At 34.3% G+C, this 18,130-nt stretch overlaps 1 protein-coding gene and 1 pseudogene across 1 annotated transcript; both read right to left on the bottom strand.

Annotated features, from left to right (window-relative positions):
• Positions 1–4,030: 4,030 nt before the first annotated feature.
• Positions 4,031–4,997, bottom strand: LOC124958834 (olfactory receptor 10AG1-like; annotated as a pseudogene).
• Positions 4,998–13,654: 8,657 nt separating this feature from the next.
• Positions 13,655–16,094, bottom strand: LOC124958835 (olfactory receptor 10AG1-like). The gene is made up of 2 exons (XM_047517351.1): positions 16,079–16,094; positions 13,655–14,601 (listed from the first exon to the last, which is right to left on the bottom strand). Exons 1-2 carry the CDS (start codon positions 16,092–16,094, stop codon positions 13,655–13,657), a joined length of 963 nt encoding a protein of 320 aa, XP_047373307.1.
• Positions 16,095–18,130: the final 2,036 nt, after the last annotated feature.

The following is an 18,130-nucleotide window of genomic DNA, read 5'->3' as shown; positions in this document are numbered from 1 at the left end:
AGTACAAGGCCACACACACACGCAAGACTGATCCTGGTAAAGGCGATCATGTAAATGCAGGGAGTACAATTCATCAAAAACTTGCAAAGTTTATGAAATTTTAATGCATTTTCCAAGTTTCCAAGCCAGCCACAAATTCATCAATAAATAAATGTTGGAATTTTTCCTGGCTAGGGTATTAAAGTACAATAAATGTCTTTGACTGGTTGCTATGTTATACTGAACAACGAGGGATGCTTAGGAATTCAGACATTGGAATGTAAGCAATAATAATAATAATAACCAGATTTTATCTTAGTTTCACAACATAAACTGATTCCACAAAATAAGTCTGGGCAAGAGACTAAACAAACAGATGGCAACTACACGCATTCATAAATAGCACTGGAATCTGGAGATGCTGTAGGGTGTTAGATCAACTGTTCAGTTTTAACCAGGCTTTATGAGATATGTAACAAACAAAAAAGTATGATCTATACACAGAATGAAATCAATAACATCAACAATACTAGGTTGCTTCTATAAGCTTCTGCCCTATGAGGAATGTGAAATAAAGTCTTTGAGTTGAAAGGAAGTGACACCATAGATCAAGTCAAAATTATAAAAACCAAAGAGAGCCTTTGTGAAACTAATTATACCAGTAATTATGAGGCATAGTGTTTATATGATTCTTCTATTGTCCCTTTAAAAATTTAAAGTAGCAATTTAAAACAATAATTTAAAGCTGTAATTTTGCAAAATTTACAGCTGATTCTGAAAAAAATAAAATTACTTTAAAAGATAATATGATTAATTGTATAAGAAACAATTAGACGGCTTAGACAAATCAACTACCAGTATGACATCACACCCAAATGATAATAATGTAAAATAAAATATATACATGGACTTCTAATGAGTAATTGAATCAGTCATTAATGAATCTCTGTACAAAAAGCCAAGTAAGAGAGGCTTTCCCTAATGATTGCATTTTTCTTCTTACTTTCAGTTTTGTATTTCAGCAATTGTAATGCTTTTCGTACTGCACTGTTGTTATACATAAGAGTTGAGATTTTTGATATACTCAACTCATGCCCACATGGATTTAATTTGATCCATTTCAGTTCTAAGTGCCTCCTCTTTCCCTCTCCTCAACCTTCCTGTATTAAGCTTCCTCTAATCTGTTGATCTTCCTTCTACATACTTTTTAAGATACATAAATGTTGAAACTTAGAGAAAGAAAGATAACCAAATCAAAATATTTGTTTTATATAAATATTGTTTTATGAAGTTCAATAATATATACATATATATATTAAATGATTGAGAAAGCAAAAAAGAGATAAATCACAAATAGTAAATATGAGGATCAAAAGGAAATTTTACACCATAATTCATAGACTTTATTGAAGTACTAATAACAATACTCCTAATAACTGTCAAACTATGAGTGTGCCAATTAAATAAGAACAAATCTGTAAAATGCACAAAATTTCATCCTTTCTTAAGCTGAAATGTATAATTTGTATAGCCCACCTAACTAGCAGGAAAATTGAACTTTTCTTTAAAAGACCCCAATATAATATGAAAGCAGTGTGTATAGGACTTCAACAGGTCCAGATGACATAGTAATTTACATGAGAAAAAGGCTCAAATTCTCAGGGTCCTTTCTCCTGCTAGATTATTTTCTCTCTAATTCTTTACTAATGACCTCATGAAAGTCAACATAGCATAGTCTAAGCTATAGTGTACCTGTCTATGTGACATTCAGGAATCACCCTAAAGCTGACCTCCATAACAGTGCAGCCCCTTTCTGGGACATCCCTGAAGGAGATTGATGAGGGTATAGGTCACCAGGGGAAAGAATTCTGAACTTCTGAATGTTCATTTAGTTTGGAAGAAAAAATGGCCTGATGTGTGATTTGTACCCATCCATTGGTTAAGATAATGGTTTGGGTAAACAGTGAGGGATTTGAAAGAAATAAAATTGAAAAACAACCATTAAGAGGTCTTTAGAAGCGATACATAGATGTCTCTAAAGGATCCAAAAAAAGTGAAGATTTTGTGAACAATGTGAATGTTTATCAAAGTTTGACCTCAACTGAGGTGTTTTTTAATAATCACATGGGTAGGGAAACACATTCATTGGTTACCACCCAGCCTCTTTCCCTAGTTACCATTAGCATTGTCCAAGGGCTGCTGTGCCAAGTGACCATGCAGACACAGGGAGAGGCTATGCATGGACACAGCAGCCTGAACTTCCAATCATCTTCAATCAGAGTAGAGCCACTGATGAATATCTAATCTGTCAGAGGCAGGGATTAAGCCTAAATTCCTGGTATGACATTTCTGGGGTGACCCTCCAACACTCTAGTGGCAGACTGAAGACATTGGACCTATTCCATCATGAAAAGAGAAGCACCGTGTTCTTTCAAAGATAAATGTTGCTTCTTCCAAAATTCACTTCTTTCAAACAACATTCTTTCTATATTTCATAGTAGGAACAGTAAGAAAAAAGGACTCCTCAATTTCTATCTCACACCATTCTAAGTGCAATAGCTTATGTTTTTTCCAATTTCTGCCTGGAAATTATTTTTCCTGAAATTATCCCTCCTCTATTTTTCTTTCTATTATCATTCTCCTATTACTAATCATTTATGTTAGATTTTAGACACTTCTAATAGAGGCATTATCTGAAATTATTGGTGATTGTTCGCGCATTGCTTCGATCTCAGCTGGGGTAGATTTCTTTTTGTGGGCCTGTCCTGTGAGTTATTAACACATATTCTGGATATCTTCTGCTAGTCAGAAAGTACCAGTACATTTGTTTCCACTTTCTGTTAGGTATCTTCATGTAAATGTAATAAGAACAGATATTAGTCACTTAAAGACAAATGCTTGTAATAGCAGGTGCAAACATTACAACATTTTCATTTAATCATAAATCTGGGGACAGGTCAAACTTCTCAAAAATATGTTACCTTTGCCTATACTAATAATACTGTTTACTTATATCAACAGAATGAAATATATCACAAGAAACTGTTTACATTTTTCTTAACCACAATGCATATAATTTACCATTTGATATTATTCATTATATAAATTACACCAATTAATGGCAATAAATTCTACACTATCAGTGAAATGAAAGAAACATAAAAGAAAAGTGTATTTTGAGATAGCTACAATGAACATTAATTATATCTTCATTCATCATTTTCAATGACTATAGTGTAAAAGTATGTGTGATATAGCTATGCTTTATATCAAATACATCCCTGTATAATATCATATCCTCTTCCCTAATTATATTGTATCATTTATCTCCCCAATAAAATCTTGCCTTGAAAAACAACAAATCATCAATACTTAAGAAAAATAAATACTTGTCAATTATTCACAGCATTCTTCCTTTTTATAGTACTCTAAATTATGTGCACTTTGTAAAAATATTTATTATAATATGATATGATTACCATATAGAATAATACCTTTTAATGGTACATAAGGTAGGCATACTATTCACCAACCCCACTTTTGAAACTACATGTTTTTCTCTCTAACAAGTTGTTTCTCTGAATAGTCATTGTTTGGTGAAAATATATGTGTGTGTGTGTGTGTGTGTGTGTGTGTGTTTGCCACTGTATCTGTTCTACATTTGATGTCATTTTCTGATCTGTTTTGAAAAATGGTTGTCACAAATCTATGAATGGAAGGACATGATTTTCAATAAGTGATAACAAAGGAACCTGTAAAATTATTTACTCAATTAAAATGATTGCTGTCAATAGTGTGTTCAGAATAAGTGTTGCACATACATACAAAAATAAATATCAATGAAATGATCTGGAATTTTTTAACATGTATATCACCTATACAACTTAAGACAGAACCATCTCCCAACATCACAAATAAATTTAATTTGAAAATTGCTACTATTTAAGAGATAGATAAGACACAAATTTAAATATGCATACCACTTTTAATTATATTACAAATGCAGAAAAAAGCAAGTTCTGCAGATGTAACTTATGTTGATTTAAATAAACTATTTACCTAATAATTTTCTCAATGCCCTTTTGACATCCTTGTTCCTCAGGCTATATATCATGGGGTTAAACATGGGAGTCACAATAGTATAGAAAAGAGAAAGCACTTTGTCAGTTTCTGCTGAATGACTAGCTTCAGGTCTTAAATATGTAATAATGCCTGATCCGAAGAATAACAGCACCACTGTAAGATGAGATGAGCAGGTGGAGAAGGCTTTGGCCCTGCTTGTGGCTGATGGCAATTTAAGGACTGTAGAGATGATTTTGATATAGGAGATAAGAATGAACAGAAATGGGGCCAATACAAACAGCAGAGCAGTCATGTATACCATCAGCTCATTGGTGAACATCTCCCCACAGGCCAACTTAAGTACTGGGGGGATGTCACAGAAGAAGTGGTTGATTACTCTGGAAGCACAAAATGGTAGAGAAAATATCTGGAATGTCAACCCTACCTGGATAGGAATTCCACTGATCCAGGAGGCAGCCACCAGCTGGAGACAGACCTTGTGGGTCATGACCAGAGGATACTGCAGAGGGTTACAAATGGCCACATAGTGGTCATAGGCCATCACTGCCAGAAGGAAACATTCTGCTGCTCCCAGGACAAGAACACAGCACATCTGTGTAGCACAGGCAACCAAAGAGATGGTCCTTCTCTGGGTCCCGAGATTCATGAGCATTCTAGGGAGAGTAACTGAAACATAACAGATCTCCACAAAGGAAAAATTGCCAAAGGAAAAAGTACATGGGGGTGTGGAGAGCAGGTTCCACTTTGGTTATTACCAGTATAGTTCCATTGCCCAGCAGGATGATCATGTAGATGACAAAGAACATTCCAAACAGAAACCACTGGAGATGGGGAACATCAGCAAACTCCCAAAGGACGAATTCTGTCCATACAGTTAGGTTTCCTTCTGGTGTTTTTACCTGGTGTTTCATCTGTGGAAAGCAAAAACTGAACATGTGCTTCTCACTTTAACTTCAGGCATAGATGCCTGCTCTCTAAATGAATCTGGTAATCCAGATCAATACTCGAGGCCACTAGGATTGTTTGCAGTGTAAGAATGTGACTCCTAACACATTCCACCTTTTCCTACCTTAGATCCTATGCATGATCACTGCACACATTCCCCTGAAATTTATTTAGAATCTCTCCATTGTGTCCATAGCCCAGCATAATCCAAAGTATACCCAATTCAAGTAAAATTTGCAAATCCATAGGCCTGCCATGATACCTCAGGTTTAATTAATTATATTCCTCTTGCACTTCTCTGTGAAATTTCTCAAGCATACTTCAATAGTATCATATATTATCTTCTCCCACAGTTTAAAATTTTTATTTCTGTTTTAGTGGTGCTGGCACCCAAACCCAGGTCCATTGAGCTACACTCCTAGCCCTCATCTATACAAAAAGTTAATGATTATACAACACATTAAAATTGTGCGTAACAGTGGGGTACCATATTATGTTCTGATATATCAATGCAATGTATAATGCTTAAATCATGTTGCATGTTTATTTTCACAAATATTACTTCCTTATTGTGAAACTTTTATGATCTTTCCTTGTAGCTTTTTTAAATAATGAGTACATGTTTAAGTGTGTAGTTCAACTCTCCATATCCTCCCATCACTCGATTTGTAGGTAAATACCTTTATTACATATTTCATAATTATAGGAAGCTGGAAAAATAGAGAATATTTTATGACAAAAGGAAAAATGTATCTTTATTTGGGCTATTAAGTGGGAATATTGGAGGATTTTACTTAGTATGGGAACATGGATCCAGATAGACTCAATTAAGAAAGTAACCCAGGGAAACCAAGGTGGTCAGTGAGGAATGTGATCGTATATGTGTGACCCATGAGTAAAAAGTGACTGGCCACTAGCTTAAACTCCATGTGCAGGGTGGCCCACCACTGTCAACAAAACACAAAACAAACAAAGAAACAAAAAATACAATCGAACCAAAAAATTCTACAAACTTTTCTATTTTCATGATTTAGAAACTAACATATTGAGACTCCATAACAATAAATGATGTCATAATTTTCCCATAAGTATCACCATTGCAAGTCAATGCAAATTTATTTTATTGAACTTGTGTTTGAACATTAACTCCACCATTTATTATCTGTGATACAAGAAAAAGCTATTTAATATTTCTATTAAATAACTTATTTGTGAGAATTAAATGAGATGACATTGGCAAAATACCATTTCAAGGTGATTGTCATCTATTTGTTTCTAAACATATAATTAGGTACACTATAGAAACTGGGAATTAGGCTAATATGTCAGTAGCCCATCGCCCCAGGTGATGTCACATTGCTTAGGAAATTTTATTTCGTACAGTTATCAGCTTACTTTATAGGCACTTTGTCCCATTCTTTCTTTTCCTTTGGGTCAGGATGATTGATAGTTGATGTTGACTCCTTCAACAAAATATTCAAGAAGTACTCATTCATTCTCAGGGGCCATTTAGTTTGTGTAAAATTATTAAATCAAATGCTACTTTAGATACTGCACCCAAGGTCTTCTGCCTGTGGCTCTTCACTGATCCCAGCCTTGCCTATCATTCCTCCGAACCTGTGACTTTGGACCTTGTCCTCTAAACATAGTATAAGGGTAGTCACGCAAGTGGGACAGAATCCTACCAAGATGGACTGGAATTGAATTACAGCTCCTCTTCCTGCTGGCTGTGAGTCATGCAAATCACTCTATTACCCATGCCACAGGTTCTTAGAAAAAAAAACAAAAACAGACTAAGAGCTGCACGCAAATTTAGGATTAGTATGTAAATTACTGATCTTAAGATATGTAAAGCAGCTTTAAGAGGGTTTGGCATTTTTACAAGTCTACAAATGTTACTGATTCTTGTTAATATTCTTTTAAGTTTATTCACTGTTTCAGGCAACATGAAAAAATATTCTCTAAAGTGTTTTTCCTTTGTGTGACCTGTTTATTGTAGGAACAGAGAGAGATCTTAGAACAATCTCTTAAATTTAAGAAAGTCCCAAACTCTCAAGGTGAAATATTCAGGAGTTCTCCGTCACATTTTTTTAGATTCTTGTCTTTATCCTCTGTCACAGTTTATATATATTCTTATCTCTATTCTGTTGTTCTACTACCCAAAACACAAATTGCTTCTTAGCCCAAGTGTTAAAATTTGGCCTGATCTTTCTATATGCCTTTTATTTTATTATTACTAAAAGATCTGAGAGGTAAGGACTATAACTATTTATTACTTGAGATTAGTACTGATCCTAAAAAATGTTTGTCTACCTTGTATGGTGTTCAGTATTTTATTTGGAAACGATTCAAAGTAAGAGACACTACTTAAATTATTCCTCTTAGGAGAAAGAAAATGGCAAGAATCCAATCCAATCCAATCCTTTATGTATGGTTAAGGTGAATGGTGATATTTCATAATATTACATTTATTAATATAATAACTTTCAGTGATAAACAACATATAACAATGCTATACAATCCCAAATTTTGTTATGTAGTAATTAGAACCTAAATGAAATAAATATTATTTGACTTAGAGGGAACAAAGTAGAAAAAACAGATGTGCTCAAGTAAAATTATATATCCTCCTGTTTCGTAAATGTTTACGTTTTTAACCAAAAGTAATACAATTTTGTATACGATCATGTTTTTATTAATCAAAGGTAATAAAACATAATGCTCTAATTTTTCCATTTTAAATTCAATTCTCTATTTTCTGGAAAAATTCAGAGTTTTAAAGTTGTCACTTGCCGCCGACCAGCGGGACAAACGACACGTACTCTTCAGAAGTTCATGAAGCAGTTTCCACTTTATTCGGATAACACCCTCAATATATAAGCAGTCTCATGCATATGCAACTGTAACCAGATATGTCCATCCAATCCTATTAAAGGTCAAGCGATCACGAGCTCAAGCATACATGTAAGATATATCTGTCCACACGCTAGGCGGCTGAACTAATTATCATACAGCCAATGGAAAACGCTCCCTGTTTTTCTCAAGGCGCATTCAGCACGCCGTTTGGCTCTCTGCCAGTCGCCATCTTTGGATGCATGTGGGTAACCCTGGGCCCCGGGTTTTGCCTGCCACATAAAGTGACATGTAATACCACTCAAATTCAGTCAACTGTTGCAAGCTATCTAAGGTTTACCTCTGGGTGTGTATTTCCTGTACATTAACAACTTAAACCATAAATTGAAGTTAAAGAAAAATTAGATCCTTTAAGTATTTTATTTCACAAATAATTAATTTTAAAAATTATTATTGTATATTTTTATACCACTATATATCTTGTATTCATAATGACTATAAGTTTGCTTCAGGAATGCTTTACTTTAAATCATATTAAATTAATCTACACTAAATATATATATATATGAAACTTAATTGTTACAAAGTGTGAGCTTAAAATGAAGTTTTCCTTTAATGTTATTTATGCTTTAAAATACATCACTTAGTGCACATTTCTTATTTCAAAGTAACTTCATATCAGTGTTTTATAATTATTTCATTGTAAGTTATATTTAATAGAATAACAATTATATATGAGCTGCTTTAAAAGACATACATTTTTCCACTATGTTTTAAATATCAATTTTGAGTTTGTATTATGAAAAAGCTCACTTTCAGGAAAAAATAGTCCAGATTACCTGTCTTGAATGGGTTGATTTTTTTCTCTGTGTAGAAGGCTTAACTCTTTTGATATTTAAATTTGCTTAGTAAGACTACTTATAGCACCATAGATATTCCATCTGCTTCTAAGATATTTATTCTTTGTAAAGTGCTCCTTAATATCAACATTTGCCTACACCAAGGACTTCTACAACTTGCACATTTAAAGGTCTAATTAAGAGTAGCTCTTAGGCATCTGCCTATTTGTTTTTTTTAAATTTTGCCCAGATAACTCAACTCTCACTCTACTCAGAATACACTCTCTTCAGGATCCCTATGGAATAGCATGCACAGTACATTTTATTTCTTAATGTAAATTGGGCATGGAACAATACCATCTGCAACCATCCTAGATTTACAGATAACCATTTATTAATTCTCCAAGGAAGAACTCTTTCTCTCTCTTCTCTCTCTCTCTCTCTCTCTCTCTCTCTCTTTCTCTGTGTGTGGGTATGTATGTGTGTGTGTGCGTTGTGTGTAGTGCTGAGGACTAAAACCAGGGACTCACATACACTAGGTGAACACTCCACCACTGGGCCAGATCTCCAGCTATAAATAGTATTTTAAATACCAAAGAAAAATCTAAAATACAAATTAAAAATCAACTGAACAAATTAAATTCACAGAAAGGTTGGGCAAGCTCATTCTTTTAACAAAGGGACAGATATCTGACCTAATTCATAAAAGAATTTCAAGGATGCAGTTGAAAAAAAAATATAAGAAATTCTACTATATATTCTACCTATTGTTAGAAATTTAGACTAATTGACCATAAAAATGCCTTTACTTTCTGAATAAATTAATACATTGTGTACAATTTAGTAAGCTAAGTGTGAGCCACCATTGTGTGTCTATCTCTGACTTAGCATTAATTTTTATATTGTAATTCTATTATTTTCTTTTTCATAGCTATTGGGTGCCTCTAAGTATGAGTTTGATAAATTATTCAGTTTTTTTTTTTTTTTTTTTTTTTTTTTTTGGTACTGGGGATTTAACTCAGGTTGCTTAACCACTGTACCACATCCCCAACCCTTTTTATTTTAAATTTTGAGACAAGTTCTCATTAAATTGCTTAGAGCTTGCTAAGTTGCTGGGGTTGGCTTTGAACTTGTGATTCTTTTGCCTTAGGCTTCTGAGTTGCTGGAATTACAGATGTACCACCATATCCACCTATATTTTGATTTTTATAACTTGCTATGGGAATGCTGGGTTACTATGACCCAGCATTTTTTAACTAGAAGTAGAAATTAAGTTTTTAAATCCTGAAACATTTAAATTTTTTAATTATGTCCATTTCAGAATGAAGGAAGAAAATGTTGAGCAAGATCACCCATTTTGGAACACATTTTGGGGGAAGCAAAAGAAAATTCATATTTTTAATTGGTTTCAGGCCAAAATATATTGTTTTTCTTTTCATCATAATGATAATATGTTCATTAAACAAAGCATAAAATAGGATGGAAAGTAGAAGCATATATATATATATATATATATATATATATATATATATATATGTGTGTGTTCAGATATGTGGTAGGCATTTCTGCATACTCTTATAAACTTAACCAAAATAGTACATTCTTAGCATAGAATTTTTTTTTTCTCAGCAAACTTTATTCATTTATGTTCCTGGGTTTGTCAGTTGCCATCACCTCCGGTTTCCCTTTTGTAAAATTATCACAATTGCTTCAAATTCTGGTTTGATAAATATTTATAGCTATGAATCACATGAAGATGAACATTCTTGGAGGTAACTCCTGGTTTGCAGTTATACATGTTTCTGCTGAATAAACACAGGTAGACAGAATCTCCCAGTGAGGGCAGGCTGTTTGCTGAATTGGATTAATCCAATTTCACATGCCAGAAATGGAGGTATTTGCCATTGCTCCACTTCTTTCGTGCATGTACTACACTCTGCTCCCTTTACAAATGTTAGTTGTGCTGATGGTTGTGTCTTGCATTTCACTGGAGTTTGATTTTCCTTTTGCTTATTAGTAATGGATTATTATTATTTTTTTCTTTTCACCCTGGGCATTTGTGAAGTGCTCCTTTCTCTCTTCTCCATGAAAATTCTTCTTTCAAATTTTGACATTTTCTCAAATTTTCTGATTTTGTTTTTTTGTTTTTGTTTTTGTTTTTGTTTTTTTCACTTGGATAACTTCTTCAGGTATATTAGATTTCAGTATTTTTATTTGCAAAATTTCTTTGACTTCCTTGGAGAAAAAGTACATTTTCTTTTTATTTATTTTTTTGCTCACATACTCTTTATGCAGACTAACAGGTCTCATTCTGGCATATTTTTTACAAGCATATAATTTGATCAGTTGCACTTCCCACCAACACTTTTTAATCATGACAGTTTGATTTATCAATGTTTTCCACTATGGGTAATGGCTGTGTTAATAGAATTTTCTCATACTAAAATCATGAAGATTATTTGAATTGCTTTTGAAAGCATTGTGTGTATTATTTCATATTTAGATGTAAAGTATTTGAAATTGTTTTGTATTATAAATGATGGGCAGTAAATGTTAAGGAATCTGCTTTTTTTAAACAAATTAGAATTCGATTAAATCAGAAAGATTTATTATAGTCTGTCATATTCAAGTTGGTCCATGTGCCGGGCATGTGTTGAGATCTCCATGTGTAATGGTCCATTTATATATCACTAGGTCATATCATGCTGTCAGAATCCCTGCAGCATTAAAATAGCATTTGCTGGTAAATGGGTGAAGTTAGAGAATATCATGCTAAGCAAAATAAGCCAAACCCAAAAAATCAAAGGCCCAGTGTTTTCTCTGATATGGGGATTCTAGTCCACTGTAAGTGATGCGGGGGGAGGAGAATACAGTGACAGTCTGACTTAGTAACATGACCAAGAGAGATGAGACCCCACCTCAACTCCCCTTACCAGCCTTGAAGTCCACATTCCCTGCACAGTCCACTTGATGTCAAGCAAGAGTGCAACCTGGAATGTGGGACAATAGGAATGCAGGGGATTTCCTGGAGCCCAGTGGGTCTCCATTGCTTACCTGCATCTTTTCTCTGCATCACTGAGCTATGTATTTGCCATTTTGAGTACATTATAGTCTGGTGAATCGTTTCAAATAAACAAACTACAGAAAACAATGCAACTGCATTCATTTTCCAGTAGGTGTATTAATGACCCCCACATAGATAGGAAGATGTGTTTGATTGACGATATGGTCATTTTCAGAGACCATACATTTTCAGTGTATTTTTTTACTCAGATGAATAATGGGTTTCTTTCTTTCCTGTTTGAAAGTGGGAATTTCCACTCATGAGTTGCTGTAAAGCATGACCTTGAGGGACTGGTAGTAAAACAGAACATAGATGTACTCCAGGTTCCTGTAGGTGCACAGTGCCTCCCCCTTTGACTCAAATTTGGCCTTACATTGTTAAGAAAAAGAAAACCAAAGCCTTTTAAAAATAATTCAGAGGCAGACACAATGGCACAGGCCTGTAATCCCAGTTCCTTGGGAGACTGAAGGAGGAGGATCACTTCAAGACCAGCCTCTGCAACATAGGGAGACCCTGTCTCAAAGTAAAAAATAAAATAAAATAAATTAAATTAAATTTAAAAAAGTGCCAAGTGCTCTTCGGTTCCATCCCCTGTACAACTACAACATAATTCTTGAACAAATACGTATCTGTAACAATTCTTGGGCAAATATTGTTTCTATAAGTTGAGATGTAAAAGATCTGGTTTGTAAAGTAAAAGATAAGTAATTCATTTTTCACAAAAAGCATACCAAATCATTTCTGCAAATGGGTGCAAGAATACAAATGGGGGTTTTACCAGTGTGAGCAGACAGGATACACAATTCATTTAAGGCAATTGAAATAAAAGAAATTTAATGATAGAACCACTTACATGCTATATTCTTTTCTTATGTCTGCCTTAACAGATTACCTTTAACGGATGACTTACAGCAATACGAAATTAGTCTCTCATAGTTCTCTAGACCAGTATCCCAAATCACAGTGTGGTTGGGACTCGCCAACTCTGGTCTTTAGTGCAGAGTAACTCCCAGCCTCTCTCAGACTTCGGAGGCCCTTGTCTTCCTTGGGTCATGTTTGAATCACTCCAGTGTGGGCCTCCACCTTCACGTGATATTCTTCTCTCATTCTCTGTGTCTGTTTTCAAAATTTCTTCTGACTTCTGACTTGATGAGACCTCTGATCACTGGATTTGCTTCCTAACATGATGATCTCATTTTAAAATCCTTACCTAAGTACATCTGCAAAAACCCTTTTATCAAATAAGGTCACATTTGAAATTTCTGAGTAGAGATATACTTTGAGAAAACAGCATCCAACCCACTCAAAATGGGTATCGATAGTAAAAATTCTACAAACTTCCAATACTAAATAGTTATCACCAAAGCCACACTAGAAGTTACAACATAAGGGACTGAGGTTAACTGAGAACATTGAAATCTGGGCAGTAGAGGAGGGAACATACTCAGGATTTTTATAATTAAAGGAATATGATTTACCATCATAGAGCTATGAGTCAAATTCCACTGGTAAATACAAACATAATGAGCAGCATATTAATCTGGAGGAATCAGAAGATTAAAGAAAACTCATCCCAGATCATGATCCTAAACACTGGTTTATGACACAGTTAACCATCCTTAATGTGCTGCTCGGGAAAAATCTGGACTGTATAGTTAGCCATGAGAGGAAAGATTCATATTCAAAATAGATCTTATAATTGTGTTAATTTGTTCTCTGATTATACTAAAACCCTCACTTGAATGCTATAAAACAAAGATTCCTTGACATAATCAGGATCTTTACTAAATATTAACTATCATTATTTGAGAATATAGCAATAAAACTCATTTGTTTGTAGCAACATTATAAACCCATTAGCAAGTTATTTCTGTTTTTTTAAGTTTTTGCCTCATGTTAATACTTTAGCTAGTAGTTTTCTCAGTGACACCATGATGTCTTTGTTCCTCAGAGTGTATATGATGGGATTCAAAACTGGGATCAAAATGGTGTAGAAGAGAGAAATCAGTTTGCCCATTCTTTCAGATTGATTTGGTTTGGGCTGCAAGTAAGTGATACTAGCTGTTCCATAGAACAAGACCACAACCATCAGGTGAGAAGAGCAGGTGGAGAAGGCTTTAGCCCTCCCTGTGGCCGATGACAACTTCAGAATACTGGAGATGATTTTGCCATAGGAGGCGAGGGTCAACAAAAATGGAACCATTACAAACACCACTGCAACTACATAGACTGCCATCTCATTCACAAAAGTGTCACCACAAGCAAGATTGAGGACTGGAGGGATGTCACAGAAGAAGTGGTTAATTCTGTGAGATCCACAAAAGGGCAAGGAGAAAATCTGGTAGGTTTGTCCAATCACAGCTGGAACTGCACTGAGCCAAGAGGCGGCCACCAGCTGCATGCAGACCTTGTGACTCATGACTACAGGGTAGTGCAGAGGGTTACAAATGGCCACGTAGCGGTCATAGGCCATTGCTGTCAGGAGGAGGCACTCTGTGCCTCCGAGCAAGAGGACAAAACACATTTGTGTAGCACAGGCATACAAGGAAATATTTCCCCTCTGTGTACAAAGGTCCATGAGCATTCTTGGGATAGTGACAGTTACATAACAGATTTCCACAAGGGAAAAATTGCTTAGGAAGAAATACATGGGGTTTTGAAGAGCAGGGTCAGTTTGTGTAATTAGTATGATAATGCTATTGCACATCAGAATAGCCAGGTACATGAGTAAAAATATACCAAACAGCATCCACCGGAGATGGGGAATATCAGAAAATCCCAAGAGAACAAATTCCAGCATTGTCGTGTTTGATTTTTCTGTTTTAATTTGATCCCCATCTGCAGATATTACAAATTCAAGATGGTTAATTTATTTATCTTTGTAACTACATTGAATTCTTATGTTATCTAGCTTAGGTGAATGAATATACTTTATAAACCCTTAAATTATTTTTATAATTTGATTGCTCTTTTTCTATGAAATGAACTTTAAAGCTTCATATGCAGTTAAAAATGAAGATTGAATTTATTTATTAGATGTGACTATAATGATACCAATGTTATTGAGAAATGTGCAGTATTGTTTAGAACATTTGTGGAGAAATAATATTTTTATTATGTTTTCCTTAAGGTTGGAATTATGTTAAATACTTTTTCTCTTTTTTTTTTGAGTTTGTTATTTTTCACTGTATCAGTAGTGATATTTCACTTTCTTTTGCTACCCTCAAAGTTTTTATTCTATTCTTAGTCAAAATAATTTGTAATTTCTCCTTAAATACACCAATGAGAATATACATTCTTAAACCAATACTTTGTTTCTAAAGGAATAAATAGGTTTATTATTATTGTTAAACTTTATGCACCTCCACCACAAATTATTCTAAAAAATAAATACCTTAGTCTCAGCATGCTGTTTATTATCTTCTCCTTTTAATAACTGCTGTCCAGAGTATTAAAAATACTAATTGGGTCTGGTGGTGTTGCTCAGTGGTAGACTGCCTGCCTACCCTGTGTTAGTCCATTGGTTCAATGTACCCAGGATGAATACAAAATAATTAATAATTATACAATACAAATACTAATACAAAATAATAATAATTATTATTATTAATATTTAGCTCAATAAAGATGAGTAATTCTCTTATTGTTTTCATATTCCTTTCCTTCACATGTGAGAGTTTCATTTTCATATAATTTCCTGGTTAAAAAATACAGCTTCTTTTCTCTATTTTCCCTTCATAAAACTGTCTAATAATGATACAGCTTTGATTAAACCTAGATATGATTTACCCTGATCAGGGAACTGGCTAGCGCATAAAAATAGAATTGGCAGATAAAATGAAACAATACAAAACTCTCTTCCTCCTTCATGTTAAAATCACTGAAGGAAGAAGTCAGCAGTGTTTCTCAATTCCCATAAAGCTCTCTAAATAATTTTTCTCCAGAATTCCAAAATAAATATTTATGTACTTCTTATCTGTTCAGACTGATTATTCTTGTATACTTTCTAGGCCCTTTAGCTGAAGTTTTTGACTTAATAAACTGACAAATAAAAGTGACCAAATATCTTCATGTTTCAATATTTTTTGTACTTGTTTTCAAGTTTAGTTTAAATAAATCGTTTATCTCATAAGTGGCATTATCATTATTTACATATATTCAATATTATTCAATTTATAATATAAAATTTAAGATATGCATGTATTATATAAGTAATGAACTTTTAGGTTTGGATGTTAGATTTTCATGATTTTCTGTTTTATTAATTTACAATTATCGTTGAATAAAATAGTCTAACAACACAGATAAAGCCTACCTTTATAGATTTGCATGAAGCAGTCTATGACAGTGTTAAGTGACTTTTATTGTATAAACTTTTAGCTCTTTCTTGGGAAGTCACTCATTCTCTATCAGGTTCATTTGCAGGAAACATGAATTGTTCTTAAATAGCAATAGTCCTGCTAACCCTGGGGAACATCTTCTCTTGTGTATCAATTTAATTTCTAGAGGACTGCTTCTGTTTGGCAAGCATTCAGGTTCATTTTTCTCGGTTGTGGCTTTTGGATAGACTCATCCTTCTGTCCAGCCCCTCTGTGACCTAGAGCCTCCCTCTGAGGAAGGAATTTTGGTAGTGAAATATCACTTAACTGTCCAGCAATTCATGCCACAGGAAGTTAAAACCTTTCAAAGCATCATATTTAAGGACTTCAGCAAGTGAGGTGGATGTCCCTTCTTCACTTTTTTATTTATTTATTTATTTTTTCAGGTTCAGGCCATCCAGGCTTCTAGTAAATGTGACACATATTGTATAACATACAATTCTCAGCTTTGAGTCTCCCTATTTGGGTTGGTGAGAGACCTTTTTTTTTTTTTTTATTATTATTGTATACAAATGGGATACATGTTGTTTCTCTATTTGTACATGGAGTCAAGGCATACCATTTGTGTAATCATATGTTTACATAGGGCAATGATGTTTGATTCATAATTTTTTCCCTTCCCCCCACCCCTCCCACCACTCTTTTCGCTCTATACAGTCCTTCTTTCCTTCATTCTTACCACCCTCCTTATCCCTAACCCTAAACCTAACCCTAACCTTAACGCTAACCCCTCACACCCCCCATTATATGTCCTCATCCGCTTATCAGCGAGATCATTTGTCCTTTAGTTTTTTGAGATTGGCTTATCTCACTTACCATGATATTCTCCAATTTCATCCATTTGCCTGCAAATGCCATAATTTTATCATTCTTCATTGCGGAGTAATATTCCATTGTATATATATGTCACAGTTTCTTTATCCATTCATCAACTGAAGGGCATCTAGGTTGGTTCCACAATCTGGCTATGGTGAATTGAGCAGCAATGAACATTGATGTGGCTGTATCTCTGTAGTATGCTGATTTTAAGTCCTTTGGGTATAGGCCAAGGAGTGGGATAGCTGGGTCAAATGGTGGTTCCATTCCAAGCTTTCTGAGGAATCTCCATACTGCTTTTTTATTTATTTATTTATTTTTTCAGGTTCAGACCATCCAGGCCTCTAGTAAATGTGACACATATTGTGTAACATACAATTCTCAGCTTTGAGTCTCCCTATTTGGGTTGGTGAGAGACCTTTTCAAAGCTGGATCACTTGAACACTAAATTCATATTTGTGAAATTAAAGCACAACATGCATGCTGACAAATATCTAGGTATTTTAAAATTGGTGTAGTGCTGGCTACTCAGGCTTCAGTAAAAGTATGGTGCTTGAAAATCACAGACTATCCCCCAAATAAATATTTTAAACAAGATTAAGGCAGAAAGAAAAGAAGAAAGTTTCATCCAAACACCCTATCCTATTTAACTGTTTACAGGTATATGTGGAGAATAGTCTCAAGCAAGAAGTTATGAGCCTATAATCATAAGTATGTGGAATCGATTTTGTGCCTTCCTGTTTGGGTTTCCAGGAGCATGGACAGTGGGTTTCTAAAAGCACAATCCTTGGAGGTTTTGAATCTGCTTTCCTTTACTACTGCATACATCTACATTGCTGCTCCATACATTTTTTTTTAACAAACTGCATTTTGATTCATTGTACACAAATGGGGTACAACTGTTCATTTCTATGTTTGTGCACCATGTAGATTCACACCATTCATGTAATCATACATGTACATAGGGTAAAAATGTCTGTCTCATTTCACCATCTTTCATACCACCTCCCCCCTTTACTTTTTTATTATCAATTTTTTATTCCCTCTTGTGGTTTTTTCACTTATATCCACAAATAAGAACTGCACTCATGAATTACCACAATTTCAATTTTACTGCCATCTGGGACGCATTGAATGTCCATTCAGAATTAAAGCAGATTTATCTAATCTTC

This window comes from Sciurus carolinensis, chromosome 11 (genome assembly GCF_902686445.1).
Source record: "Sciurus carolinensis chromosome 11, mSciCar1.2, whole genome shotgun sequence".
Lineage (NCBI taxonomy): Eukaryota > Metazoa > Chordata > Mammalia > Rodentia > Sciuridae > Sciurus > Sciurus carolinensis.
Note: the sequence above shows the minus strand (reverse complement) of the source record. Positions and strands in the feature narration are given on the sequence as shown.